Source organism: Cetorhinus maximus, chromosome 17 (assembly GCF_964194155.1).
Source record: "Cetorhinus maximus chromosome 17, sCetMax3.hap1.1, whole genome shotgun sequence".
Lineage (NCBI taxonomy): Eukaryota > Metazoa > Chordata > Chondrichthyes > Lamniformes > Cetorhinidae > Cetorhinus > Cetorhinus maximus.
The window spans coordinates 20,070,381-20,097,851 of NC_135895.1; the positions used below are offsets into that span (position 1 = coordinate 20,070,381).

A 27,471-nucleotide genomic window follows, 5' to 3' on the forward strand; every position below is an offset into this window, starting at 1 on the left:
ACCGTCTAGTTCTTCTTCTGGCAGGGTCTCATCAATAGGGAAACAGTTGGAGCAGGAGCAGGAACAGCCTGATCCACAGGTACACGTCGGCTGTGATGAGTTTGTGGGCAAAAGAGAAGCACAGATCAGTTGAACTGAACACCATGGGCAGCAAAGATCACTCACTCCACTAGCTTGTGTCTGTGTGGGAGAAACCCTTTGATCCTTTTAAATTCTGCTCCTGACCCCATTTCCCCAACAGTTATATTGTTTTTGCGGAAGTGCTTCCTCCGTGTGTTCGTTTGTCATTTCCAGCTTCGTGCAAGGCTGTTTAAAGTAATGTTATTCCTGCAGAAAATGGGTTGTGTGTGGCGGTGGGTTAGAGTTCACTCCAGGAAGTTGAGTTGCTGTGGCAATTTGTACTTTTACATGCATGTAGTAACCTGGGGGTGATGGATAGTGATGGTTGAGGCCCCAACCTTCTTTCTAACACATAGCTGACCAGGAATCTCTCCCACTTTTACTGCCTGGCACTGGCTTGTGTTGGAAGGATCTGCAGGTTGATACTCAAATCTATTTGCTCACATTATGAGCTCACCTGCCTTGGCTATCAAGTCCTGGAGTGGGAATTGAACCTGGGGCTTCTAGCTCAGAGACAGGGGCACTACCCACTGCACCACAAGACTCCCCCAATGGGTAGTGAATATCTTGCTAATATTGACTAGGAAAAGAGCGATGGTAACTCATTTCAGTTGCCTTGTACATTAAAGGTGAAGGCAGATTCTCAACGGTTTGTTCATTAATGGGGCCTATGATCTGATTTTACAACTGAAGAACCTTTAGAGCAGTTTCTACACTGATACAGAGTAGGTGATCTGTCCTTTATGTACACAGTGAGGTGCTAAGGCATTAACTTACTCCGACATCTTGTTTCCTTCGTTTTGCTTTCTTCATCCTGCGAACCAGGGTAAGATAGAAACCAGAGCCAAAGCAATTCTTGAGAAACAAAGAGGAGCCACAACACTGCAGCTTCCCCTGAGAAATGATTGCGATCCTGTCACCGAGAAGATCTGCTTCATCCATGTGATGAGTGGAGAGGATGATGGTTCTCCCTAAAGTGTGAGAACATGAGAACTTATCATCACCAGCTCTGAAGAAGAGTTATACGGACTTGAAATGTTAACTCTGTCTTTCTCTCCGTAGATGCTGTTGGACCTGCTGAGCTTTCCCAGTATTTTCTTTTTTTGTTTCAGATTTCCAGCATCCGCAGTATTTTGCTTTTCTCATCTTTCTTGGTTTGTTATTTAGAGTCAATGCTGTCCACTAGAGGGAGCCGTCATATCAGCCAAGGCTTTTGTTGAGCTAGATTTGGTTTTGATCGTGTTTAGCTTGCTTGTAAAGTCACATTATTTCATTTCTGGAATGAATTTGTTCGATAGTTTCTAAACCAAAGTGAAAGGATGTAGCCCAAGGCTTGAGACCTTTCAATCTGAGGGAGATTTTAGAATCAGATACACAAGGCTGGAAGCACAATCATTTTTGCTGGGGATACAGGGACTCCTTCAGGCCTTGGGTTGTCATAAACCTCCCTATTTATCCTGTATGATATAAAGTATTTGATTGCTCCTTGGTATAAGTGGTCGTACACATTAAAAAGGTAGATGATTGTCAGGAATAAGGGTGGGCTTGGAAGGTCTGGTATCAGCATGTTCCGCCCTGGGGCTCCTTGGCTACGATTTAGTTCCAAAAGTCCTTACACACTCCGTTACTAATCGTGACTGCACAACCCATGTTCCAGCTGAGAAACCGCACTGTCCTGACTCTGCACGCACGTTTCAGCCCAAGCTTGGCCGTGCGAAGCAACTAAGGAGCAGCATCTGCTCACAGCAAGCTGCAGGAGAGGCACCCTCTGGGTCTCTCTCAATCTGGAGGTGTGACATAGGAATATAAATATCTCCTCTCCGGAAGGGAACATGCTTCAAAATCTTTTCCAGCGGTGTTCGCAGGAGAAGAATGCTCCTGTATACTCCCACTTGCCCCCAGCCATAAGGTTTGTTTATTAAGAGTCAAGACTTCATGTATAAAGGGTGTAGGTCAAACCTAGCTGGCTCATACAGGTTTAGCTAACATCAGCATTAAGTTACTGCATCCTTAGCTCTTTGCAATGTGAATCCTAACCTGGTGCCCTCCTCGCATGACCTCACAGTGCACATTAATGAAGGAGGTGTCACTCTTGAAACCGTATGTTCTGGATCACGTTTTGTTTAACTTACTGAATGTGTCATTGTCGCATGATTTCAGATCCATGGGAGGTTCCGGCTTCTCTCTGTTACTTTATACATTTCTGAAACACAAGGGGTTTTTTGGACCGAGGGCGCTGCTCGTAACTAGCACTCAGAGAAATTGAGAAACATTGGCTGGAATGCCCCCACTTTGGAGTGTCCCCTCCATGGTATAACAATTGAGGTTCTTAAAAACAATCTTCAAAAATTGTTGTGGCGCTTGGATGTAAGTTACTGACTCAGGCTGGAGTTCAAGTTCAGAATCAACCTTTTGAAATTTGTCCTTGGGTGATGTTTAAAAAAAAAACTCACCAGCAAGTGGCACATCAGATCATCGATCGTGCCCGCCACTGAAATAATGGGAAGAATGTTCCGGTCGGGGCCCGCTCGCCGACTGGTAAAATGACGTAAATGGGCGGGCGTCCCGACGTCACCGCGCGTCATTTAGATTGTCAGCTCGGCGGGGGTGCAGCTGTGTCAGCTGCGCACCCGCCGAACTGTCAAAGGCCTATTAAAGCCATTAAGAAAGTAATTAAATTCGTTAAGAATGCTGCCCATCCAACCTTAAGGTTGGCGGGGGGGGCAGGCGAAGAGCCCAGGTGACCTTCACATTTTTCATGAAGCCTCATCCACGGGCGGGACGAGGTTTCATGACGGGTTTATTAATTAAATAAAACCTTCTGAAAAAAATTAATGGACATGTCCCAGCTCATGTGACAGCTTCACATGAGGGGACAGGCCCTTCAAATTTTTTTTTTCCCTTTATTAAATTTTTCAGAGCTCAAACTAATCTCCCTGAGGCAGCTCCGTGCCATCAGGTGGGGTTTCTGTGTGCGAAAGAGCACAGGCCCCGACTCAGGGAATCCCCGCACCCCCCCACCCCCACCCCCCCACACCCCCCATCCCACCCGCCCAGGGAACGCTCAGCACTTTCCAGGTGTGCGTCACACTGGCTGGGCCTTAATCGGCCCGGCCGTGTACAATGGCGGCGCGCACCCGTTTGGGGGTGGGGGGGACGGCGATCAGGTTCATGCTCGTTTCCCCCACCCACCCCCCTCCCGCACAACCCCCCCACCCCCAACGGGGGGGATAATTCAGCCCAATATTCTAACCTTAAACTGCAAAACTCCCGTTGGAATCTTGTGTGCCCGCTGGTGGCGTGGAAGGGCATTTTCTTGGGCTGGGTGGTGGCCCCACTGCCTTCCCATCTCCACCAGGATTAGGTTCTGTGCGGGAAAAGCTCATGTGCCCTGCCCACTGAGGCCCTTAGAAAAGCCAATTAATGACCACTTGAGGGCCTCGTCCCACTGCCAGTGGGATTAACCCAGCAGTAGTTGGGCCTGTCAACATGCGGCCTACACGGCAGGTGAACCTGTGCAGCCGCTTGTCCCCTCGGTGCTGGAAGGGGTGGGTGGCGCCGTCCTTGCATCAAAGGCAATCGGTGCCTGGTTGAGGGACTGGACATAAGGAAGTTGCGGGGGGTGTGGGTCCCTCTCCCCGTGACCCCCCCATCCCCTGTAGCATGGGTCATGGGCCCTCCTCAACCCTGGGACTCCGGTGGTGGTTGGAGGGGGGGAGTTGTCCTTCCAGCAGAAGCCACAGCCTCCTCAGGGGTGCAGCTTAGCGCAGAAGCCACCGACCTTTGACTGGCCCAGCAGCCCTTGGTAGAAGGAATCCGCCTCCAGGGTGCTGATTGCAGGGCAAGGCCTGCTGGTCGCCTTGATACTTGCCGGCTCGGCATGTGTTGGCAAAAAGAAGCACTGTGGGTCTCTAGCCAGCAGGCAAGACCCCTGAACCCCGCAAGATTCTGCCCAGCCCTTCACATTACTGCTGCTGTGGTGCCCAACTTTCCCCAGAATCAACAGGCAGCAGGAAAAAAAACCCAATAAAACTTGGTACTGGTGAAAACTGGAGTTCCATTTTAAGACCAGTCATTTTCCCAAGTTTTACTGGTTTTTCCTCCTGGTAAACACCTTTGGTTGTCAGAGTAAATCTTCACTCTTGCATCTGGCTGGTTTCCCTTCAGTCTTTACCAGGAAAGAACACCGTCGAAATTCCCTGGCAAGCTCTCTTTAATGGGATGGGCTGCATTAAGAACACGCAAAAGCAGCAACAGATTATGGTTTACTGCAGCCTCAAATAAAAAAAATTTAAAATATCTTTTCTTGCTTAAATAATAGGAACCCTACTGTACAAATTTGCGTACCAGAAACAGGAATCCAGACCCGATGAGGTTCATTCATTTTAACCATATATTGGAAAACCAGCTGCTTTCTCTGTCAGATTTTCATGTTTCAGGATTATCGGGTGACCTCCTAAACCACTAGTTCATACTTAAGGATATGGTTATCGTTGTGAGATTGTTTGGAGAGACGCAGAGCCTGATTCTCCATGTGGGGTATGAACGGAAAAGGCAAAGTTCACGGTAGGGTAGGGGAGTGCACAGCTGCCAAGACATTTTAGACTGAAGGGAAACCAGCCAGATGCAAGAGTGAAGATTTACTCTGACAACCAAAGGTGTTTACATAACATCAGTTGGGTGGTGCTTAACCACACTGTTCAAATTCCCTACGTGCACTCCGGGTGTGTGAAGTTCCATATCAGCAGTGTAAGTTGGAGGAGTCTACCATTTTATGTACTGTTGCGTGTCCTCAGTTTTCATCACGTCACCAGTGGTGATTGAGTCTTCAATAGCCTTAGCCCTAAGCTCTGGAATGCCTACCCTAAAACCCCCTGCATCTCTCTCTCTCTCTCCTCTAAGACTCGCGTTAAAACCTATCTCTTTGACCAACTTCCTGTCACCCGCCTTAACATTTCCTTATGTGGCAGTGTCAAATTTTGTTTGCTAGCAGCTTGAAATGCCCTGGGACTTTTTAGTACATTAAAGGTTCTATATAAATTGCATGCTGCTGCTGTTGAAGCAGAGTCCGACATTATAGATATTGCAGAGGCTGACATTATATACATTGTTCAGTTCATATAAAATATATAAATATACAGTATGATCCAACATCACATATTGCAGTTTAACATTTATATATATATTGCAGAGTCCAACATCATATATATCGTAGAATCCAACACTATACATAGCAGTGTCCGTCATTATCAATATTGTTGATCTGACATTATGAGGGGTGGGTTTGGTTCCAGTGGGAGGTTAAAAAGCTAAAAGTCTAAAATAGGAATCAGACTGACTCCTGGGAGTAGATCGGTTGCCTGTTTCATTTTAACAGTGATTCTATTTTTAATCACAGTCTAGCTGCTTTCCCAGGTCTCTGGAACCTGCCAAGTGAGAGGAAGGGTTGAACCCTACAGTACTCCTTATGGGCCAGGAGGAGCAGAGTGTTTCCTTCAGGCACGAGCTTATCAGTAACAGAACCTAGTTCTGAGGAAGAGTCATACAGACTCGAAACGTTAACTCTGTCTTCCTCTCCACAGATGCTCTCAGACCTGCATTTCGTTTTTGTTTCAGATTTCCAGCACCCACAGTATTTTGCTTTTAAGCTTATCAGTAAACTCGCCACCCCAGCTATGATCTGTCCGCTCCCTCCACCACCCCTTCCACTGTGGTAGGACGCTCCGATCCCCTACTGACCAGCATCCGCTCCCCTGACCAGCATCTCCGCCTATGCCACCTCTGCGTTCAGATCACCATCTGCCACCCTCCCACAATGGACCCAATCCTACCAGTCCACATGATCTATCACCTTCCCCAACCTCACCACACCCCCTAACCCCCTACCCCTGCCACCATTCCCCATTGGCCCTACTATATCTACTTGCTCTCACTTGGCTGTGGCCTTTTGCTGTAGGCTGTCCCACCCAGCAGCAAGACAAACCTATCAGCCAGGCTGACTGTAGACAGGAAACCAACAGAAAAGCATCTCACACACTTTAGCTACCAGCGCTGGTCTAGAATGCTGCTCAACAACCACACGAGGTAAAGGTAGGTTGACTATAATACAGGGTGGAAAGTCCTGAAGCTTTAGCTGCACCTGTGCCTGAATGACCTGACCTTATTGTACAATGTGGGGTCAGCTCATTAACATGGTTTGCCAGTAGTCCCAGCAGAGGAAGCACAGTGAGGCTGATGCCTTATCAAAATCAGCTTTTTATGGTCACCATACTGCATGGGCAGGGTCACCCAAGTAAAAAGTGTCAAAGCATATGTTCTCCGGAATTGTGAATGGCACAGGTGCTGAGAGACAGCGCTGCTGCTCATTGTGAGGCTTCAGCCTGATTTAAATGAATGTGGGGCTCCGGCTCTCCTGTTGCTGAGTGAAGTGATATTATGTGCAGCTTTGAGCTCTGATGCTCCAGCAGCGCTGGCCTGGTACTGTGCCAACAGCAATGGATAAAATCGCAAGCTAGCACCTGATACACATCAGTACAGCAGCGACCGGATACTATCTTACTGATCTCCCCAAACACGTCTGAAACCCTAGGTGAACTCCTGCAGATTTTCTTTCAGGACCCAGAAAACAAAGCCAAGCTCTGGATTCTGCTCAAATAAAACCAAATTACTGTGAGTGCTGGAAATCTGAAATAAAAACGGTCATCAACCTGAAACATTAACCTTGCTTGTCTCTCCGCGGGTGCTGCCTGATTTGCTGGATGTTTTTGACCATCTGTTGTTTTTATTTCTGAATCCTATTCTATAATGTTCCCATTGTGTAAAAGCAGATTACCGCCTGTTCCAGCACAAGTGCTCTCCTGTTGCTGAGTAAAGTGATATTATAGATGTGATTACAGCCACATCTGAACAGACAGCCAGATCGGGCACATTGGGCTAGCGTTGGAAATGATAACTTGGCACAGCTGCTGCAGCAATCTCTACATTTCAGTCATTTATTGACTCCCAATCTCCAGAAACTTAGGGCGGAGTTTTACTGTGGGGGGGATGTTATGGTCCCACCGAAGTCAATGGACTTCTGAATGGCTCAGCACATTTTATCGCCCCGCCCCGCTGTGCCCCACCCCACCCTACCGTGCCCCACCCCACCCCACCGTGCCCCACCCCACCCCGCTGTGCCCCACCCCACCCCACCGTGCCCCACCCCGCCCCGCTGTGCCCTACCCCACCCCACCCCACCGTGCCCCACCCCGCCCCGCTGTGCCCCGCCCCACCCCACCGTTCCCCACCCCGCCCCACCATGCCCCGCCCCACCATGCCCCACCCCACCGTGCTCCGCTCCACCGTGCCCCACCCCGCCCCACCCCGTCTTGCCCCACCCCACCATGCCCCAACCCGCCGTGCCCCGCCCCACCCTGCCGTGCCCCACCCCGCCCCGCTGTGCCCCACCCCACCATGCCCCACCCCACCGTGCCCCACCCTGCCGTGCCCCACCCCGCACCACCATACCCCGCCCCACCATGCCCTGCCTCACTGTGCCCCGCCCTGCTGTGCTCCGCCCTGCCATGCCCTGTCCCACCACAATGGGGCTGTAAAATTCCACCAATAATTTGCGTGTGAGTCAGGCAGGTGACAGTTTTTCACTTTCCACAAATCCCTTGACTTTGTGTGACCTTCCTCATTGCTGCTCAGCTGATCACAGCCACCCAAGTGTGGGGGAGATGGCAGTCTAGCGGCAATGTCACTGGATTGGTAACCCAGAGGCCCAGGCTAACGCTCTGGGAACACAGGTTCAAATCCCACCGCTGTAGCTGGTGTAACTGTGACAATTATCATCGACTGCTGTAAAAACCCATCAAATTCATTAATGTCCTTCAAGGAGGGGAAATCTGCCACCTGGTCTGACCTACATGTGACTTCAGACCCACATCTGAAATGGCCAATCAAGGTACTCCGTTCAAGGTGATTAGGGGTGGGCGACAAGGGTTGGCCTTGCCAGTGATGCCCACATCCCATGAAAAAATAAAGGAGAAAAGAAGTGGGGACAAGCATTGAAGAGATAGTCAGTGCAGTGTTCCTCTCTTGATAGTTTAATTGTGAGTAATGTAATCAATCACTAGTGCTATGAAGACTTGATTCATATCAAGTCCATTTAACAGTCTAATTCAATGATATGTAATTCTAATACAATTTCCTGTATAAATAGTATCTGCCTATTACCAACCTTTACGTTCAGGCTCCTTTTCTGAAGATGCTGATTTGGGCTGCGTCATGACTACAGCGGCTATCACAGCCTCCAGGGTTTGGTCTAAATCTTTTCAATGAGAGCCTGGGTGGTAAGTGTTCGCAAGATGCTGGGCCACGAGGAATATTGTGTTCCAGTCTGATTCTGTCTAATGCCTGATGCCAGCACACGTGTGCACATTTTTCTGCGGGGGTCTCTTGCTGTTGATTGGGAGCTGAGATTTTACTTACCCAGTCCCAAGGACTTGGGGCTAACTTAATCTGAAACCAGCCGCCTCTGCACAGATCTGAGATAATATGAAACTTTCTGACTCAGCCCTATAATGAGTTGATGCATTTGCCTAGTGAGCTACCAGGGGCCACTTTACCTAATGGTACAGTCAGTTCTGTTAGAGAAATTTGGTAAATTTGATAAACACAGCAGGGGCTGAGAGTGATTGTAGTTAATGTGTCTCTTATCCTAATATATTTATTAATTTGTAACTTTCTGGAAGAATAATTATTGTATTTCATAAGCAGGATACAACATAAACAGATATAAATGGTAATTTAGTCAAATGCATTAGACTTTATTTTCTAGCCTGAGCCTTGGGGAGCACACTATACCTGAGCGGTATTTGAGTAGGAGGTCCCAGATGGATCGTCTGGAATAAGGGTCTACTCCAGATGTTGGTTCATCCAAAACGATCACTTTAGCTTCTCCAATGAATGCTAAAGCTACCGATAGTTTGCGCTGCATTCCACCTGTGCAGAAAGGTCAGAGTTCATTTATCATGGAAACAACTTCAAATGTCTTTATTGTATTAATTCCTTGCGTTGTAAAAGCTAATAGTGCTTAGCGCATAGAATCATCGATCCGTTACACATTCAGTTATTATCATACAATGGCTACAGCAGTGAAGGAGGCCATTTGTCCCGTCATGTCACAGCAGATGACACAAGGATTGGCCGGGTGGTTAACAGTGAGGTTGAGTGTCTTGGGCTACAGGAAGATATAGACGGGATGGTCAAATGGGCAGATAAGTGGCAGATGGAATTTAACCCTGAAAAGTGTGAGGTGATACACTTTGGAAGGAGTAATTTGACAAGGAAGTATTCAATGAACAGCATGACACTGGGAAGTTTTGAGGAACAAAGGGACCTTGGCGTGTGTGTCCATAGATCTCTGAAGGTGGAGGGGCATGTTAGTGGGGTGGTGAAAAAGGCATATGGGACACTTGCCTTTATCAATCAAGGCATAGATTACAAAAATAGGGAGGTCATGTTGGAGTTGCATAGAACCTTAGTGAGGCCACAGCTGAAGTACTGTGTGCAGTTCTGGTCGCCACATTATAGGAAGGATGTGATTGCACTGGAGGGGGTGCAGAGAAGATTCACCAGGATGTTGCCTGGGATGAAACATTTAAGTTATGAAGAGAGGTTGGATAGACTTGGGTTGTTTTCGTTAAAGCAGAGAAGACTGAGCGGCGACCTGATCGAGGTGTACAAGATTATGAGGGGCATGGACGGGGTAGATAGGGAGCAGCTGCTCCTCTTAGTTGAAGGGTCAGTCACGAGGGGACACAAGTTCAAGGTGAGGGGCAGGAGGTTTAGGGAGGATGTGAGGAAAATTTTTTTTACCCAGAGGGTGGTGACGGTCTGGAATGCGCTGCCTGGGAGGGTGGTGGAGGCGGGTTGCCTCACATCCTTTAAAAAGTACCTGGATGAGCACTTGGCATGTCATAACATTCAAGGCTATGGGCCAAGTGCTGGTAAATGGGATTAGGTAGGTAGGTCAGGTGTTTCTCGTGTGTCGGTGCAGGCTCGATGGGCCGAAGGGCCTCTTCTGCACTGTGTGATTCTGTGATGTCTGTGCTGGCTCTCTGAAAGAGCAAGTAAGCCAATCTCACTCCCTTGTCCTTTCCACATAGCCTTGAAATGTTTACTTATCAGTTGCTTATCCAATCCCCTTTTAAAGGCCAGGAATGAACCTGCCTCCGCCATCCTTGCAGCCAATGCATTCCAGACCCTAACCTCTCACTACATAGAAAAATTTTATTCATGATAACGTTAGAATTTCTGTAAGAAAGGGATATGCTGTTGAAGCTTTTTGTCCTGTAGTCATCAGAACAGAATCGCAAGATTGACAAATCTCAAAGGGATCAACAATTTATATTGCATGAGCAGAGGGTGCTGATTGGTTGACAAGTGGACTTTGATTGATAAAGGCATTTTCTTCTCATGCAGCCCTTTGAGCTTTGGTATTCTTCTGATTCTGTCCTGCTGAGTAGAAGACAAAAAGCTTCAACAGCATATCCCTTTCCTCAGCAATACTCAAGTTCTTTACTTACAAGGGACTAATGATAACTTCAAAAATATATTGTATAGTGCAACCATAATCCACAAAGATCCAAGATGCACATGATGTCAACACTGTCCACATACATCATGTCAGGCCAGAACATACTCAGATTTATTCAATATGACCGAAAGGCATTTGAAGAGAACATTTAGGAAAGTGAAATCAGGAATCGTGTTTTTACACAAAAGGTATTGGAAATCTGGAACTTTCTTCCTCAAAAGGCTATGAAAGTTGGGTCAATTTACATTTTCAAAACTGAGATTGGTAGGTTTTTTTTTAAATTAGGCAAAGGTATTGAGGGATTATGAAGCAAGGATGGATTAAATTAAATCAATGCAGATAAGAAAAACTTTTGATAGCACCTTTCACTGCCCCATTGTCCCAAAGCATTTTACACCAACGAAGTGCTTTTTGAAGTGAAGTCATTCTTGTATGTGCCAGTTACAGCAAACTGTCACAAACAACAATAAGATAATGAACAGATAATCTGTGATGGAATTAAATGGCAGAACAGGGCTAAATGGGACGGTCCATCTACCTATGTGATTAATATCATTCCGCTGAGGTTTGTTTGATTGTTTTTGAGATTACCTGATAAATTTTGAGCCAGCTCATCTCTCTTGTGAGGAAGTCCAACCTCATCCAACATTATTTCTGTCTGCTTCTCTGCCTCTTCTACTGTCTGGCCTCTTAGCTGAGTATAAAATAAGATATGTTCTGCCACTGTTAAGCTACGAGAAAGATAAAGATAAAATCAGATTACTCTGCTTGCGATTTCCTTCAAACTGTGGACCAAAGATCAATGTTCTAATCTTACTCCAAGAGAGACACAACCTTCCCCAGGTCAACATTCCGAGCATTCTCTGATCAGTTCACAGGCTCACCCTGACAGTTGACCAGATTCTCAGGCTGATACAATAGGCTTATCTTGATGGATGCTACAGCTCTGGCCAGTGCTGGAACCTTCCTCAGCATCATTTCACAGGCCCTGGGCAGTGTAGCAGATACTGTAAGCGGCAACCAACATTAAATATTTCCCTGGACAGATACCAGGCCTGAAGAAAGCCCTTGCATTCCACAATGCACCACTTTTTTTTGGCAGGGTAATTTGAGAGATTTCTTATGGAGAATAACCTATCTCTCAAAAAATGAAGGTCTGTTGGAGCCTGGTCCAAGCATATGGGCCAATTTCAGTTTGGATTTTTCATGTGGTCCAAAGCCCCAGTGTCAGCTGTAACTTGCATCAATTTACAAAGGAATGAACCCTTTCACAGCAAACAAAGCATTTAACAAAAGTGCAACATGCTGTTAATCAACACCCAATAGGTGAAGTGATTCACTTACTGTGGCTTATCATTCAGCTCTATTTGTAACCTAATAGTCATTAAAGTTTGAACTGAACTGCATCTATTTTGTGCGCCTTGTATTTATAGTTTGTATCAACCGCGCAAAATATTAGAGCAAACTTTCACACAGGCTATTCAGAATAAAGCAAAATTAGCAATAGTATTTTTTTTAACAACAAACAAATGGATCCAAAAACCTAACTCCTTCTGTTTGTTCACAACCTCACCTTTTCACCATTTATTTCCATTCCCTCTTTGCCCAGAAACCCATGAAACTGCCTTTACTGCTCCTAGCCAGGTTCACTAGAATGGATGCCTTCGTGCTTACTTGTTAAATAAAATGTTGTGCTGGGGGCATATGCCAATGTCCTGTCGAATTGCATCAATGTCTGAACGGATATCTTTGCCATTAATGACTGCAGTACCAGATGTGGGTGGAAACAGCCCAATCAGCATGGACCTGTTGGATACACGGGAAAAGCACATGAAAACCACTAATAGTAGATTCTAAAGATTCCACATGATCCCCAGGCTCGGCTTTACTTTTGAATATTGAAAAGTAAGCAGTACCCATGAAAGAGGTGTTACACATCTTTAAGAGATGAGAATTACACAATTTTGATCAAATTCAATTGTTATTAAAGAGAACTTGAACTTCATAACAAATGAATTAACCCTGAGGCATGATTTATTTACACAGTCAGCTATCATGCATGCAACACTTGCTGCTTCTTTCTGTAGGAATTAAGTTTGCATCGATACAATACTTATTCTTTGCAGAGTTTTTCCCTCCCCGAATAAACTCACTCCATCCACTATCTGCAAGTCAACCTCAGTATGGCCTGCTCCTGTTCCTATGTTTCTAGACATTAGTGCACAGTTACTAGTTGCTTTGAATCTCTTCAAGGTGTGCCTGACTGAGGTAAAGTACTTTTTGTGAAGCTGTTTCATTTCCATTAGTTGATTGTATGTCAACAATTTTAAGGAGAACTGTGCATCTATCTTTCCCCCTAACTGTTCCTCTGTTGATTTCCAAATCTCCAATTCTTTCTGTCACCCTTTCTGCCCGTCCTTTTATTTATGCATTGGAGAATGGTGCAATTGGTGCCTTTATTATCCATTTCCTACATTACAACCAGGACAAGAAGTATTTCATTGGCTGTAAATTGCTTTGCCATGATCTGAGGTTGTGAAGGGCACATTTACATCTGTATGTATTTGTTAGGGTTTGGAATTCCTATAAAGAATCTAATTGTTACAATAGTTAATACTACTTCTATGATCATGAGATCAAAGATATAGCAAGTGCAGTGCTAGACTCTAGTTAATATTTATCTTATGATAGTCTTTGCGCTAGATTTATTGGAAAACCGGAAATACTTCACCCATTTTGGACAAACTGCAGCTTGTGATTCGTATCGCAACACGCTCAAGCTTGTTTCCTTTATTATCTTTTGATACACGATCCAATCTGGCAAATGTGCAAGCAAGAGATTAAGGAAATAAGGAATTTTCCTGCTGCTGCTTTCTGGGATTTGGTTCAGGATAAAACAGTTCCACAATAACATGACTGTGAGGAGTTGTTGCTGTATTTTGATGCTAGTTGGATTTGTATGAGAGCTAAGACCAGACAGCAGCACCGCTGAGGTGCAGTGTATTTCCAAGGGTCTCTACCATGGTTTGACTAACAGCAGCTATTCTTCCAGTTCAGTGAACTGCCACGTGTGTTACTTTGAGGTTGGATGGTTAACTTTCCACAGTTCACCTAACAGTGGTGTGATATATAGTGACTTCACAAATAGTATACAGTGAAGACTTAAGGCAGTGGGTGCTGGCTACAGAACCACAGGATTTAAATGAATGAAATTGAATTCCTTCCAATAACCCATAAAATAAATCTTTCACCTGTAACGGCAAATATCTAACTTTTATGTTTGAACTTTCAACATGGACCTGCTCATTAACATTTGATTTGAGTGGTGGTTGCTCACAAAAGGTTTTCTAAAGTACCCCTGTGTAGAGCGATTATTTTCAATATATAGATAGCTGCCATGCATGTTGTTCTTGTTGCCTGCAATTTGTGCTGGGACCTAAAATGAACTGCATGAACACGCCTTATCCTTTTCCAACTGGCTAATGATTATTTCGTCGTTGTGCCGGAGGAATGTGAACTCTTACATTGTTGTTGTCTTTCCAGCTCCATTGTGACCCAAAAAGGAAGTGATCTGCCCTTCAAAGAAGTTAATGCTCAGTCCATCCACAGCTGGCCTGCGCCCCTCTTCAAAAATCTTCACTAGGTTCTGAATAGACACTCCCAGTGTCAGACTTGACGGCTCCTTCTCGTAGAAGGGGTTTCCTGCCATTGCCGCTGTCACTGCCAACAGATAACAGCAAACAGAAATAGTCAGCGTTTCAATGTCTGGGAAAGAGAATTGGGAATGGGGAACAAAGTTCAACTGAAAATGTTACTGTCCTGATTTAAACATTACCTGGGTTGATCTTTTCTTGTTGCTCTTTCTTCTCCTTCTCTTGCCTTTCCTTCTCTTGCCTTTCTTTCCCTTGCTTTTCCTTCTCAAGTCTCTCTTTCTCTTGTTTTTCCTTTTCCAACCTCTCCTTCTCCTGCATTTCTTTCTCTTTTAGTTTACAAATTTTCTTGCTGTCCTTTGGTTTGTCATTAGCTGTGGGCTGTGTTGCTGATTTCTCTGCAGCTTGTTCTGTAGGTTTGTTCACTTGTTCTCCAGGTTGCTCTGTTGCTTTGTCTTTTGGCTTGTCTTCTGTTTTCTCACCGGGTTTGTCTGCTTTCCCTTCTGTTCCTTTCTCATCTTTTGCACTCTCTTTGACTTCCTTTTTGTCTTATCAAAGGTAAAAAAAAAGGTAAAGCATGCTAATTTTAGATCTTGAGTATGAAAGGGTGACTTATACTCAAAGAATTCAGCTCTTATTTAGTCAGTCCACAATTACAGTATTTAAAAAGAAAATCCTTCACTCAAAACATATCTAAGGGCAATTATTTCATACTAAATAGACTGAGAATGCTGATCATATGGTCAACTTAATGTTTGTTTTTCCCAATTTTCTTCCTCTCTCTTCTGAAGGTAGTTACTCCTGCTAGGGTACTGTGAGTGTCAATAGATCATTCGGTACACAAAATGTTTTCATCCTCAATGGAGGCGCCACTGGATATCAATAGGGAGGAGGATAGGTTTGAATTTTTTTGTAAATTGTGTCCTTAGCTAGATCACCCAAATATTATTATAATCAAGAAAAGCTGTAATTCTATTGTACACATGCTCACTCATGTCCCAGTTAAACTATACGTTTGATAATAGCTTAGAACCATGTTTTGCAGTACATCATCAAAACTGCACTATTATACTGCCAGACAGCAGAATTTAGCAGTTTGACATTGGAAAGGAAATCACCTGAAAGATTATCTTGCTCCATTAAAGCTGTACATTGCAGTGTAAATGTAGCCAGCGGTGAGATGACATCCAACGCTTCAGACTTTAAATTTGACAAGCACTTAGACAGCTTGCCTTGCCTTCTTTAAGTCTCCAATAATAATGGGAAAGGGCAAACTACCTCGTCACTGTTAGTTAGAGACTACTGGGCTACATTTCAGTGTTGAACTCTGCTTTCACCAACTCAGAAGTGAAGTGAGCTGGCAATATAATCACAGGCTTCCCATTCTAACTGTCTCAGAGATACTCCTGTAAACTACACCAGCACAATTAGACAGCAACAGAATCGATAACGCAGGGAATTTTGACAATGTAAAAAATGTTATTCTGTTCGCTCAGGTCCCTAATTTATATATGAACTCACCATCTGTGGCAGGTTGTGGCTTTTCAGCACCAAACCAGTACGAGGGCTGTAGTGGAAAATACCATGGAGAGGGTATTCCGTATTGACCTATATGCATGGGAAAGAACAATATAAAGAAGCATGATTAACTGGGTGAATATTACTTCTGATTCGTGGTTTTGATGGGGGCAGAAGGAAAAATGTATTCATCCAGGCTGTTCTCTCCTTTCCTGACGGTGTGGACACTTGCTGACCATTACCCAGTGACCTCTGTAGGTGAATATGTACATAGTCTGAGGATATCACCAACCTCCATAATCAAATAGCCTGACATGTACTCACACCTGCAGTACCCACCTGGCTGAAGTACTGGAGAGAGGATGGTAATTGTTTCACCTATAACTCTAGCGTTGCATTTTCTGTCTTATTCTGTTTTTTCTTACCTGTTTTGCCTTTGTTTATAGGGTGGGGGGAGTTGGGACAAGGTTGGCCATGGTCATCATGTGCCAGTGACATTGTAAACATAGTTGGCTCTGATGGCTATTGCTAGCAAGATTGCAAACAAATATCACAAAGATTAAGCACAGGCTGAGGGAGGTCATTCAGCCCATCCAGCCTATCCTTCCACAAAAGCCCCCATTTCAGAATGCTTTTGCAACTTTGTTAGAAATGACAAGCCTACGGTTCTTTCTGATAGGACTGTAATGTCGCTAATGTAGAGACAAGAGAAAATCTTCATCTTTGGGCTGGTTCTCTTTAGAACATGAATATTGGAGTGAGAGAAAGTTATTTTTTCACAGACAATCCGCTTCACCTTTGACTTTACTCAGCCTGTTGAATCTCCCAAAAAGTGCTTCCTCAGCTTTTTTTTTCTGCCCCTCCAGAGGTATGTATCCAGTCTTCAATCCTTTATTATTCTTCCTTGACTGTTTTCCCTCTTTGCCATGACATTCCAAAGGCCCCTGCAGCTCAAGAATCATCATGTTCCATGTTGTGTTGGATCAACTCCATCTGTAATTATCCTCATAACCTGCAATCCTGTTTGCAAGCAGATATTCATCTGGCTTATTTTAGAAGTGTTAATTAACACCGGATTACCTTCTTTATGTTCTACATATCCATTAGATTGTAAAGAGGAGGGGTGACTTTTGAAGCTGCTAAAACTTTAGTGTTTTTATGCTTCAGGAGTGGAGTTTTGCTTTTGAGAGCTACATGCCACTCTGTAAACGAGCCAAAACTTTGCAAGTCAATAAGATCATTGACTCAGGTCTAAAAATGTTGCGTTGGATCAAGGAAACCAATTTCTTTAAAGCCAATGCAAGGAAGCAGTCCCCAGGTTTCACACAATAGAAATCAGCAGTTTGAAAGAGATCACCTCTCAATTCGCAGTGTTGAGAGGGTAGAGAGACCAATGGAGGTTGCTTTTATTTCAGATTGCCAGCATCCGCAGCATTTAGCTTTTATATTATAATGGAGGTAGCTTGCCTGAAATAGAATTTCGAAAAATAAAAATAACATGAGGATATAGAAAATGGGAGCTGGAGTAGATCATTTGGCCCTTCGAGCTCACTCCATCATTCAACAAGATTATAGCTGATCTTCTACCTCATTTCGACTTTCCCACACTATCCCCATATCCATTAATTCTCTTAGGCCAACATTTTCCCCTCATCTGGCAAGGGGGGGGTGGGGAAGAGCGGGAGCGGGTGCCGGCAGGCGGACCTCCGGTTGGCGCCCCCAATTGGGGGCGCACAGCCATTTTAAGTGGGCGGGCCAATTAAGGCCCACCCAGCGTGACATGTGCCAGGAAACACCAAGCGCTCCCTGTGCGGGTGTGGGGGGATTCCCTCAGTCTAGGGTGAAAGAGCGCACAGATCTCCCTGAGGCAAAGTGCTGCCTCAGGGAGATCGTCTCCAATGTAAAACTTGAAATAAAGAGGTTTGAAAAATTTCCCTGCCCTTTCCCCTCATGTGACGCTGCCCAATAGTCCCCAAAAATCAATCTACCTCTGTACTGAATATATTCAATGACTGAACATCCACTGGTCTCTGGGATGAAGAGATCCAAGGGTTCACAAACCTTTGAGTGAAGAAATTTCTTCTCCTCCCAAACCCAATTCACAATCCCCTTATCCTGAGGCTGCCATAGTATAACGAGTTAACAGGTGGGATATGCTAATATATGACATAGATGATGATGTATCACTGACACCAGTTAGCCATGTGTTAGACTCTTGAAAGAGAAGTTGGAACACCCATGCCCAGGAGCAACATTCCTACTCTGTAACTTCTTTAAACGTTGTATCAATAAACAAGTGTTAAGCAGATACTCAGAATATGACTGCAATTTGTCTACTAACCAAGTACTACACCTAGAGTCCACAGATAAGAAGGACCATCTCAGAACAACTGTGACGCGTGTTCTAGATTGCCCAGCCAGTGGAAACATTTGCTCAGTATCTACCCTTAAGAATTCAATATTTTCAATTAGATCATCTCTCTTCTAAACTTCAGGGAATATAGGACTAGTCAGCTCAAATTCTCCTCATAGGACATTTTCCTCATCTAATGTGTTTGTACTCATTCCATACATCTACGTTATCCATTTGATTCAAAGTTTTAAAATCCTAGATCATGGCCAGAATTTTTCGCTGATTGGGTGGGCATGTGCCTGACTCGAATGAGCGTAAAATGACGCACGGTGATGTCGGGCAAGCATCCCGATGTCATCACGCACTCGTGCGATATTTTGGTCAGCGGGCGCGCGCAGGAGTCAGCAGTGCGCCCGCTGACAATTAACAAGCCTATTAAGGCCATTAAGGTACCAACTGAATTAATTTTTTGCTGCCTGTCCATCCTTATGGTTGGCAGGGCAGGCAAAAAGGCCAAGCGGCCTTTGGATTTTTTAGGAAGCCTCATCCACAGGCGGGATGAGGTTTCCAACGGCAATTAAAAATTAAATTAAAATTTTCACATTTCATTCAGAGCATTTCCCTACTCATGTGACAGAGCCACATGAGGGGGGCATGTTTTTTAAAATTCTTTATTTTTCATTTTTTAAATCTTCAGCTCCCTGAGGCAGCTCTGTGCTTCAGGGAGCTCTCATTGTGCGCACTGGCGCGCATATGCAAACTTGCACGCTCGCCCTCCTCCCACCCTGACCCAGGCAGTGCTGAGTGCTGCACCACGCCTTTCATGCTGGGTGGGCCTTAATCGGCCAGCCAGTGTGAAACCGAGGTCGGGGCCTGATCGCGGGTGGTGGTCGCTTTCACGGCCGCTCCTGCTCGCCCCCGCCGAGCCCACCCGACGAAGGCAAAATCCTGGCCCATGTCTCCACACTGAGACAGGCTCTGTTGTGGGCACAAAAAAGGAGCACCTGAGATCCAAATTTAATTCGAGCCCCGGCTGATTATCAAGTTTGTTCCAAATTGCATTATTGCAATAAAAAGCAAATGACAAGAAAACAATTAGCAGACTGCTAACTTTTGGAGGCAAATTCTCTAAAGAAGCGAATATAATGAAATCGTCCATCATGTCACTGCAATCAAGCTGTTCAACCTGGCAGTGACTGTAATTCCTTGCATGATTTAAATATAAATTTATATTTTGCTGAAGAAAATGTCAGAGTGAGAGGTCCACGAAGTAATATTTGTTTACAGGCCATCATTATTAGAAACACTTGAGGCTTCTGGAAAAAAATAATCTTTTAAGGATACATCCTCCACTTAATCTCTTGTCAGCATACCTGGGAACACAGCATCAAGATACCAGGCAAGTACTCCATACAAAAAGGCATCAAACAGCATCATCTTGATGGAGAGCAGCATATTATACTCGTCTCCCTCCACAGGGCTGGTACGGATATTGTCCCACTGAAGTCCAAGACCCTGCTCCTCATAACGGGATAGGTACTCAGTGCCAAAGCCAAATGCCACCGGAGACAACAAGCTCTGAAATTTGAAGAAGGAAGCAGAAGATTCAGTAACGGTCTCTTCACAATTCTCTTTAACTTCCAACAAGGTGTTATAACTTGAACTATGGTGAAGGCTTTTGCTGTTCTGCTTCTGGTCTTTTAAATCAAATCACAGTACGTTATGGCTTTGATGAGGACGACACTTTCAAGCGCCATTGCTCTGATTCTCTCTGCACACCCAGCAGTGAGGAATGTTACCAGCTGCTCTTGTGATTGGCTCATTTTCTGTTACTCTCCCCAACATTACTTGAATGCCAAGAGCTGTGACAACCCTCAGCAAGAAGGAAAGAACTTGGATTTATGTTGAGCCTTTTACGACCACTGGGCATCCCAAAGCACTTTACAGCCAATTAGTTACTTCTGAAATGTAGCTACTGTTGTAATGCATCCAATTTGCAAATAGCAAGGTCCCCACAAGTGTCAATGTGGTACTATCCAGATAATCTGAATTCCCTGTCCTTCTTTGAAATAGTGACAGGCAAACTTTTATATCAAGCTGAGAGGGTGGATAAGGACCTTGATTTAATGTTTCAAATGACAGAACTGCCCTCCTTCACCACTGTTCTGGAGTGTCAGCCTTGATTTTGTGCCCAAATCTCTGGAGTGGGGATGGAAACCACAACGTTCTGCCTCAGAGACCATGATGGCTATAGTAACAACAGCAACATCTTGCATTTATATAGCAACTTTAATGTTGTAAAACACCCCAAAGCGCTTCACATGGGTGATTATTGTAGTATAAGGGTATCTGGCATAGCTAGGGTTAACGTGGAACTGGGAAACAGTAACGTCAACAGTATGATGTAAAGAAACACATGACCTAAGACTAGGGTCAGTTGTGGACTGGACAGAAACCTGTGTAGAAGCAAGCATGGAGTTAGCTCATAGCTTGTGTTATACCTTGTATATTTGTACATAGTTATGTGTTATCAATAAACACTTAATGTTCAGCCATACAAGACTCAGAACCTCTTCATGAGACTTACTGAACATACAACAATTATCAGATAAAAAACTGACACTGAGTCACACAAGGAGGTATTAGGACAGATGACCAAATGCTTGAACAAAGAGGTAGGTTTAAAGGAGTGTCTTAAAGGAGGAAAGACAGGTGGAGAGGTGGAGAAGTTTAGGGAAGGAGTTCCAAAGTAGCTGAATGTATGGCTGCCAAAGGCAGAGTGGTTAAAATCTGGGATGTTCTTGAGGATGCAATTGGCAGATGTCTCAAAGACCAGTTGGAGGAGGTTACAGAGATAGGGAGGGGCAAGGCCATACAGGGATTAGAAAACAAGGATGAGAATTTAAAATCAAGGTGTTGTGAGACCAGGAGCCAATGTAGGTCAATGGGCACAGAGGTGATAGATAAATGGGGATGTGGTGCAGATTAGGACACAGACAGTAGAGTTTTGGATGACCTCAAGTTTATCTAATGTGGAAGGTGGGAAGCCGGCCAGGAGAGTATTGGAAGGGTCAAGTCTAGAGTAACAAAGGCATGGATAAGGGTTTTAGCAGCAGAAGAGCTGAGACGTGGGCGGATCCGGAGGTATTGCAGAGGTAGAAGAAGGCGATCTTGTTGATGGAGCGGATGTGTGTTCAGAAGCTTATCTGGGGGCCTGATACAACACAAAGATTGTGAATAGTCTGGCTCAGCCTCAGACAGTTGCCAGGGAGATGGGTGGAGTCAGTAGGTAGGAAGCTGCGTTTGTAGTGGGGACTTAAGACGATGACTTCAGTCAATATTTAGCTGCAGGAAATTTCTGCTCACCCATTTCTGGATGTCGAACATGCAGTGTTACAAATCAGAGACAGTTGAGGGACTCAGAGAAGTGGTGGTAAAGTGGATCTGGGTGTCATCAACATATGTAAGAAACTTGGCATTGTGTTTATGGATAATGTCACTGAGGGGCAATATGTAGATGAGAAATAGAAATGGGGCCAAGGATAGATCCTTGTGAAACTCCAGAGGTAATGCTGTGTGAGCAGGAACAGAAGTCATTGCAAGTAATTCTCTGGCTACCACTAAATAACTAAGTATGCTTAGTGGCATGCAAACTTTTATGAGGGTGGACAGGGACCTTGGTTTAATGTTTCAAATGAAAGGTGGCACTTCTGACAGAGCACCCCACCTTCACCAGATGTCAGCCCAGATTTTGAGCCCAAATCTCTGGAGTGGGGCTTGAACCCACAACTTTCTGCCTCAGAGACCATCATAGCCATGACATACTTTATACATTATTGGTACGACTGGAGTGACGTAGATGTTAGAACAGCAACTTTGGAGCATTTTCCAGGCATACAACACAAGTTCACCTCCTTGACTGCTTTAAAATCTTATAAACGGACACTCTCATATATCTTTTATGTCTGTCTTGAATGTATTTGTTCCTGAATGTGTACCAATGTTGAATAATTCAAAGGGTTAAACGTTTGAATCCATTAAACTTACCGCTGCCAATTTAATGTTTGTGGTCAAACGGTCCTGCCACGCGAAGCAAAGAATGTGAGGCAGATAGAGGGTGAAGTAAATTATCCCACTGCAAGCAGCTGCCAGGTTGGCCTTGGAGAAGAATACGCTCAGCAGGAAACACTGCATAATGGTGGCCACAGTAAACACCAGGAGAAATGCAAAGAGAAGGAAAGAGTTGCTGTAGTGAAGCACATTTCCTCTCTGTAAAGGAGAAAAAGACACATGAATAAAGTTGTAGAGGATAATCGGTGAGTTGGACAAACTCCCAGAGGTTGTAAGAAAGGTCAAGTCACAGCAGCAAACATTTGGAGGTTGGCTAATGTCAAGTACCTTGATAATAATGCATATTACATAGGCTGATTTGGAGACATTTTAAATAAATACGCAAAAGATAGGTGATAAAATCAAATCTAGATTCATGATATCAATGGTGCTAATTAAGCTCAGGAATCAATTATGAATTTTTACATGTAGGATAATGGTTGGATAAAACTTGATCCATGTAATTAATAATAACACGGTATGAAATACTTTTGAGAGCTGAGAGCTGGATCGATCTACAATATTCTCTGTTAAATATGTTAACAGAAGCTAGGCACATATGACTATTTTCTTGTTCAACTTTCACCTTTTGCATCCATTAGCAAGGAGGCCTTATTTTCAAAGTCCAATGAGCCCAGGTCTCCTGAGACAATGGACAATGAAATGGTCGAATGGTTAAACCTACCTGTGCCATACAATTCCAATGAAATGCTCCAACTAAGGGTCACCATGGCAGCAGTGTCATCTCAGGGTTGGAAGATTGTGGGTTCAAACTCAACTCAGATGTTGAGCATATAATCTAACACTAAGTACTCTGTGTAGGGCTGAGGGAGCGCTGCATTGTTTCAGTTGAGACATTAAACCAAGGGCATAGCTACCTGTTCTCAAGGGATGTGAAAGATTCCATGCTACTACTCAAAGAAGAGCAAGGAGCCCAACAGCAACATGCACAAAAAGACATTATTTAATCTACTGCTTGCAGATCCTTGCAAGATGATTGCAGTGTTTGCCTACAAAGCACTTCAAAAGTAGTTCAATGGCTGTGAAGTGCTTTAAGGCTTCCTGTAAACATTAAGATGTTTACATTAAGATATAAGTGCAACATCATTGGTTGAAATATTAATTTCTCATGAACAGCTGCTAAGCTTTCCTGGAGCCCGAAAACAGTTCTAAAAAAAATTACGGGAGATAGAAACCTGCTCAAATAAGATGACTGTACAAGCCAGTCTCCCGCAATGTAACAGCTACCCCTGTAAATCAAATATTCCTCTGCCCTGTTTTGACCATTTTATTAATATTCTGATTGTTTGGTGCTCTTTATTCTAATTTTTGCATTTGAAACGAACATATAGTATTAACAAAGAAAAGTAAGTTCGAAGAAGTGCAATTTTTGCCTTAACTTGAGTGTCTCCATCTCCAATTCTACCCTATCCCTCCAACGCCCCCAGCACTGCCAATGTATCCCTTCTAACAAAGTGCGTCAGTGTCCGCTTCAAATCACATTCCACATCCGGTGACAATTCCATTACGTTACAGCATCAAAACAAAAACTGACAGTCAAATGTAGAAAGGCCCAAGTAAAATGAGCTTAGACAAATATAGCAGCCACTGGTTGAGGTAATCTCTCATATTGCCATCATTTGGTGAGAATTTTGGTGACAAAGGAGAAAAAGAGCTAAGCAAAAATCAAGCTCCCAAATAACAGAAACTTTGCAGCAACATTGTGACAAAGGAGTGCAGCTGGTTACTACTGTACTCGGTCACCATCTTTATTCATGTATTCAACTTGTACATGTCTGGTGTTGTCTGAGGGCGAATGCTAAATGTTTAGATCGTATTGATAACTGAATTCTTACCATAATCACTATGGTCGCCAGCACTGTACTGGCAGCCATCATGGTGAAGCTGTCAATGAACCAGGTGACCCAATGCACCCAGTTACTGACTCCCATGATTTTCAGGGTCTCTTTCAGCCTCATCTCCTTCTCGAGCACAATACTCTTCACGATCATGGAGACAGAGTAGATCCAGGAGAGCACCGTAAACACTGGGAAGCAGCGGGTTAATGCGAGCATGAACCTAGAGTGAGATTGGGATATGGGAAGGAGAGGGCGGAGGTGCAGCAGGAAAATTGCGTTGGAAAAGAATTTAATGAAAAATATTAGACATAAACAAAGAAATAATAGTTAATATCTAACGTTAATATAGGTTATCATTATTGTTCCTTTACATCTTTTTCTTGCCATTTTCTGTTGAAATCCTCCTTTACCACTATATTGGTCTCTCAAATGCTTTTATTAGCCGACCCAATTTGTCTAATTCAGACTCTATTATCTCTCAGTGCAAATACAATGAGAGTCAACCTCAGTATTTTTATTGCACCGTAATCCATTCTACTTTCATTTTGTTGGACAAGATTATGCACTATTATGATAAATTCAAATCAAATTACTTATGAACTAATTTTTAAGGCAACATTACATTTCTAAAATAAAAACAGAAAAATGCTGGAAATATTCAGCAGGTCTGTCAGCATCTGTGGAGGCAGAAACAGAGGCTGGGATTTTCCGACCCCATTGTGGTGGGACCTGTCGCGGGAGATTTGGCGGCCCAGCCAAAAGCCCATTGACTTTCGGCGGGACCGGAAAATCCCACCCAGAGTTGGAGAACCAGTGGGGAACCTGCATTGCTTCCATGGGGAAGGCCCAACCAAATTAAACGTCTGTCAGGCACTTAACTGGCCAGCGTTGAGTCTTCCATGGGTTTTGGGACCCCAGCAGCAGAAATCCCACCCCACCTGAAAGATGTATGTTTTCAAGGAGGAGTTAGATATAGCTCTTGGGGCGAAAGGGATCAAAGGATATGGGGAGAAAGCGAGAGCAGGCTATTGAGTTGGATGATCAGCCATGATCATAATGAATGGTGGAGCAGGCTTGAAGGGCCGAATGGGCTACTCCTGCTCCTAGTTTCTATGTTTCTGTGTCAGCCAATCAGAGGCCGGCAGTTTTCCACTGCCGGCAGTGTCACTGGCTGTTGTTTGTAATACAGTGAGGCCTTCACCAGAGGTCACCGTGGGATCCCTGGAGAGAGGTAAGTGGAGCATATTGGGGGTTGGGGGTAGGGGCAGATGCAAGGGCAGGGGGTTGGCTCTCATCTGGCACCCCCTTCCAGAGCTGGGTACCTCAGTTGGAGGAACTCCCTAAGGGAGGCCATTGGCAAATTTGACAGGGTTTTCTGGGTGACCTTCAGGAGGCACAGGAAACCCATGTGAGTTTGGGAGAGTACCAGAGCCACCACTAACTCCCAGAGGGCTCAGGTATGATGAACTTTAGGTGGCTCAATAATGAGCTTAATTAGCCTGTGGACGGGTTCCCCACTTTGATCCATTCCCACCATTGGCGTAATGAGAGTCAGTTTTCCCGCCGGTGTGGATTGGATGCGCTGTCTCCCCTTGTAATTAAGTGGGCCTGCCCGCCACCTAACCCACCCTGGCGGGCTCCACTAAATCCCGGCCAATGTTACAGGCCTACGTCCTTTCATCAAAACCCAAAAGTCGTAGGTCTGAAATGTTGGCCGGGGTTCTCTGATCTGCACCGCCCCACAGTGGGTGCGGCAGCCCAGCCCAAAGCCCATTGGCTTTCGGCGGGACTGGGCAGTCCCAGCGGTGGGCGGGGCCAGAAAACCCTGCCCGTTAATTCCGTTCCTCTCTCCACAGTCGCTGCCAGAGCTGCTGGATATTTCCAGCACTTTCCACTTTCATTTCAGAATTCCAGCATCCGCAGTACTCCGCTTATGTACTACGTTTTCTAAACCTGAATCGCAAGATGGATTGTGCTCAAGGGTTGAAATACTAGGGTGAGGGGTGGTTCCTGGTGTGTTTCAGAGTATCGATTACCTCACATAGCAGCATTCCAGAACATGTGGTACAGACCCAAAGTCTTTCACTTTACTCAAAGATCACATTTATAAATGGCAGTGTGTAGGGGCTAATTTTTGGCTTTCACCCTCCCAGAGTTGAGCCCCATGTTGGAAATTCAGGTCTGAAAATTATAGGCAGCCTGCACCTTGATGGGTGAAGCTTTCCACCAGCAGTCACTTCCAAAGTTTTGAAGTTACGATGATTTTTAACGAGGAAAGGTTTAATAAAAACACCAAACATGACTTTACTCACATGTCATCAACAAAGCAGGGATACGGCATCTGCTGGACATAGATCCCTGATGGCACCTCAACCTTCGTGTGAGTCCTGATAATTCCATGTTCAATCATGTCTTGTAAATAAGCAAACCCTCCCCAGATATAGCGCAAGTCATCTACTGGGTCAGCTCTTGGACCTGGGTCCCAGTACCTGAGGGAGAAACATTTATTGAATCTACATAACATATAGAATAATTGGGACAAATGATGACGAGAACAGGAGGCCATGGGGGGCAACAGGTTCAAACTAATAAAAAACATATTTGAGACTGATGTCAGGCAGTTCTTTGCACACTGACAGATCAATCACAGAATCACACAGTGCAGAAGAGGCCCTTCGGCCCATCGAGTCTGTACCAACACATGAGAAACACCTGACCTACCTACCTAATCCCATTTACCAGCACTTGGCCCATAGCCTTGAATGTTATGACGTGCCAAGTGCTCATCCAGGTACTTTTTAAAGGATGTGAGGCAACCCGCCTCCACCACCCTCCCAGGCAGTGCATTCCAGACCGTCACCACCCTCTGGGTAAAAATGTTTTTCCTCACATCCCCCATAAACCTCCTGCCCCTCACCTTGAACTTATGCCGCCTTGTGACTGACCCTTCAACTAAGGGGAACAGCTGCTCCCTATCCACCCTGTCCATGCCCCTCATAATCTTGTACACCTCGATCAGGTCGCCCCTCAGTCTTCTCTGCTCCAACGAAAACAACCCAAGGCTATCCAACCTCTCTTCATAACTTAAATGTTTCATCCCAGGCAACATCCTGGTGAATCTCCTCTGCACCCCCTCCAGTGCAATCACATCCTTCCTATAATGTGGTGACCAGAACTGCACACAGTACTTCAGCTGTGGCCTCACTAAGGTTCTATACAACTCCAACATGACCTCCCTATTTTTGTAATATTTGCCTTGATTGATAAAGGCAAGTGTCC

General features: G+C 44.7%; 1 protein-coding gene across 1 annotated transcript in view; it reads right to left on the reverse strand.

Moving 5' to 3' along the window:
* abca4b (ATP-binding cassette, sub-family A (ABC1), member 4b) overlaps positions 1-27,471 on the reverse strand; it is a 134,600-nt gene that overhangs the window by 63,318 nt on the left and 43,811 nt on the right. The window contains exons 14-25 of the mRNA XM_078560822.1: positions 26,505-26,681; positions 24,190-24,412; positions 22,271-22,492; positions 19,597-19,801; positions 15,874-15,960; positions 14,538-14,900; positions 14,227-14,422; positions 12,377-12,508; positions 11,294-11,433; positions 8,968-9,105; positions 898-1,091; positions 3-90 (exon numbers count right to left, since the gene is read on the reverse strand). Coding sequence (XP_078416948.1) covers positions 3-90; positions 898-1,091; positions 8,968-9,105; positions 11,294-11,433; positions 12,377-12,508; positions 14,227-14,422; positions 14,538-14,900; positions 15,874-15,960; positions 19,597-19,801; positions 22,271-22,492; positions 24,190-24,412; positions 26,505-26,681 — 2,165 coding nt within the window. The remainder of the gene's footprint in view (positions 1-2; positions 91-897; positions 1,092-8,967; positions 9,106-11,293; positions 11,434-12,376; positions 12,509-14,226; positions 14,423-14,537; positions 14,901-15,873; positions 15,961-19,596; positions 19,802-22,270; positions 22,493-24,189; positions 24,413-26,504; positions 26,682-27,471) is intronic.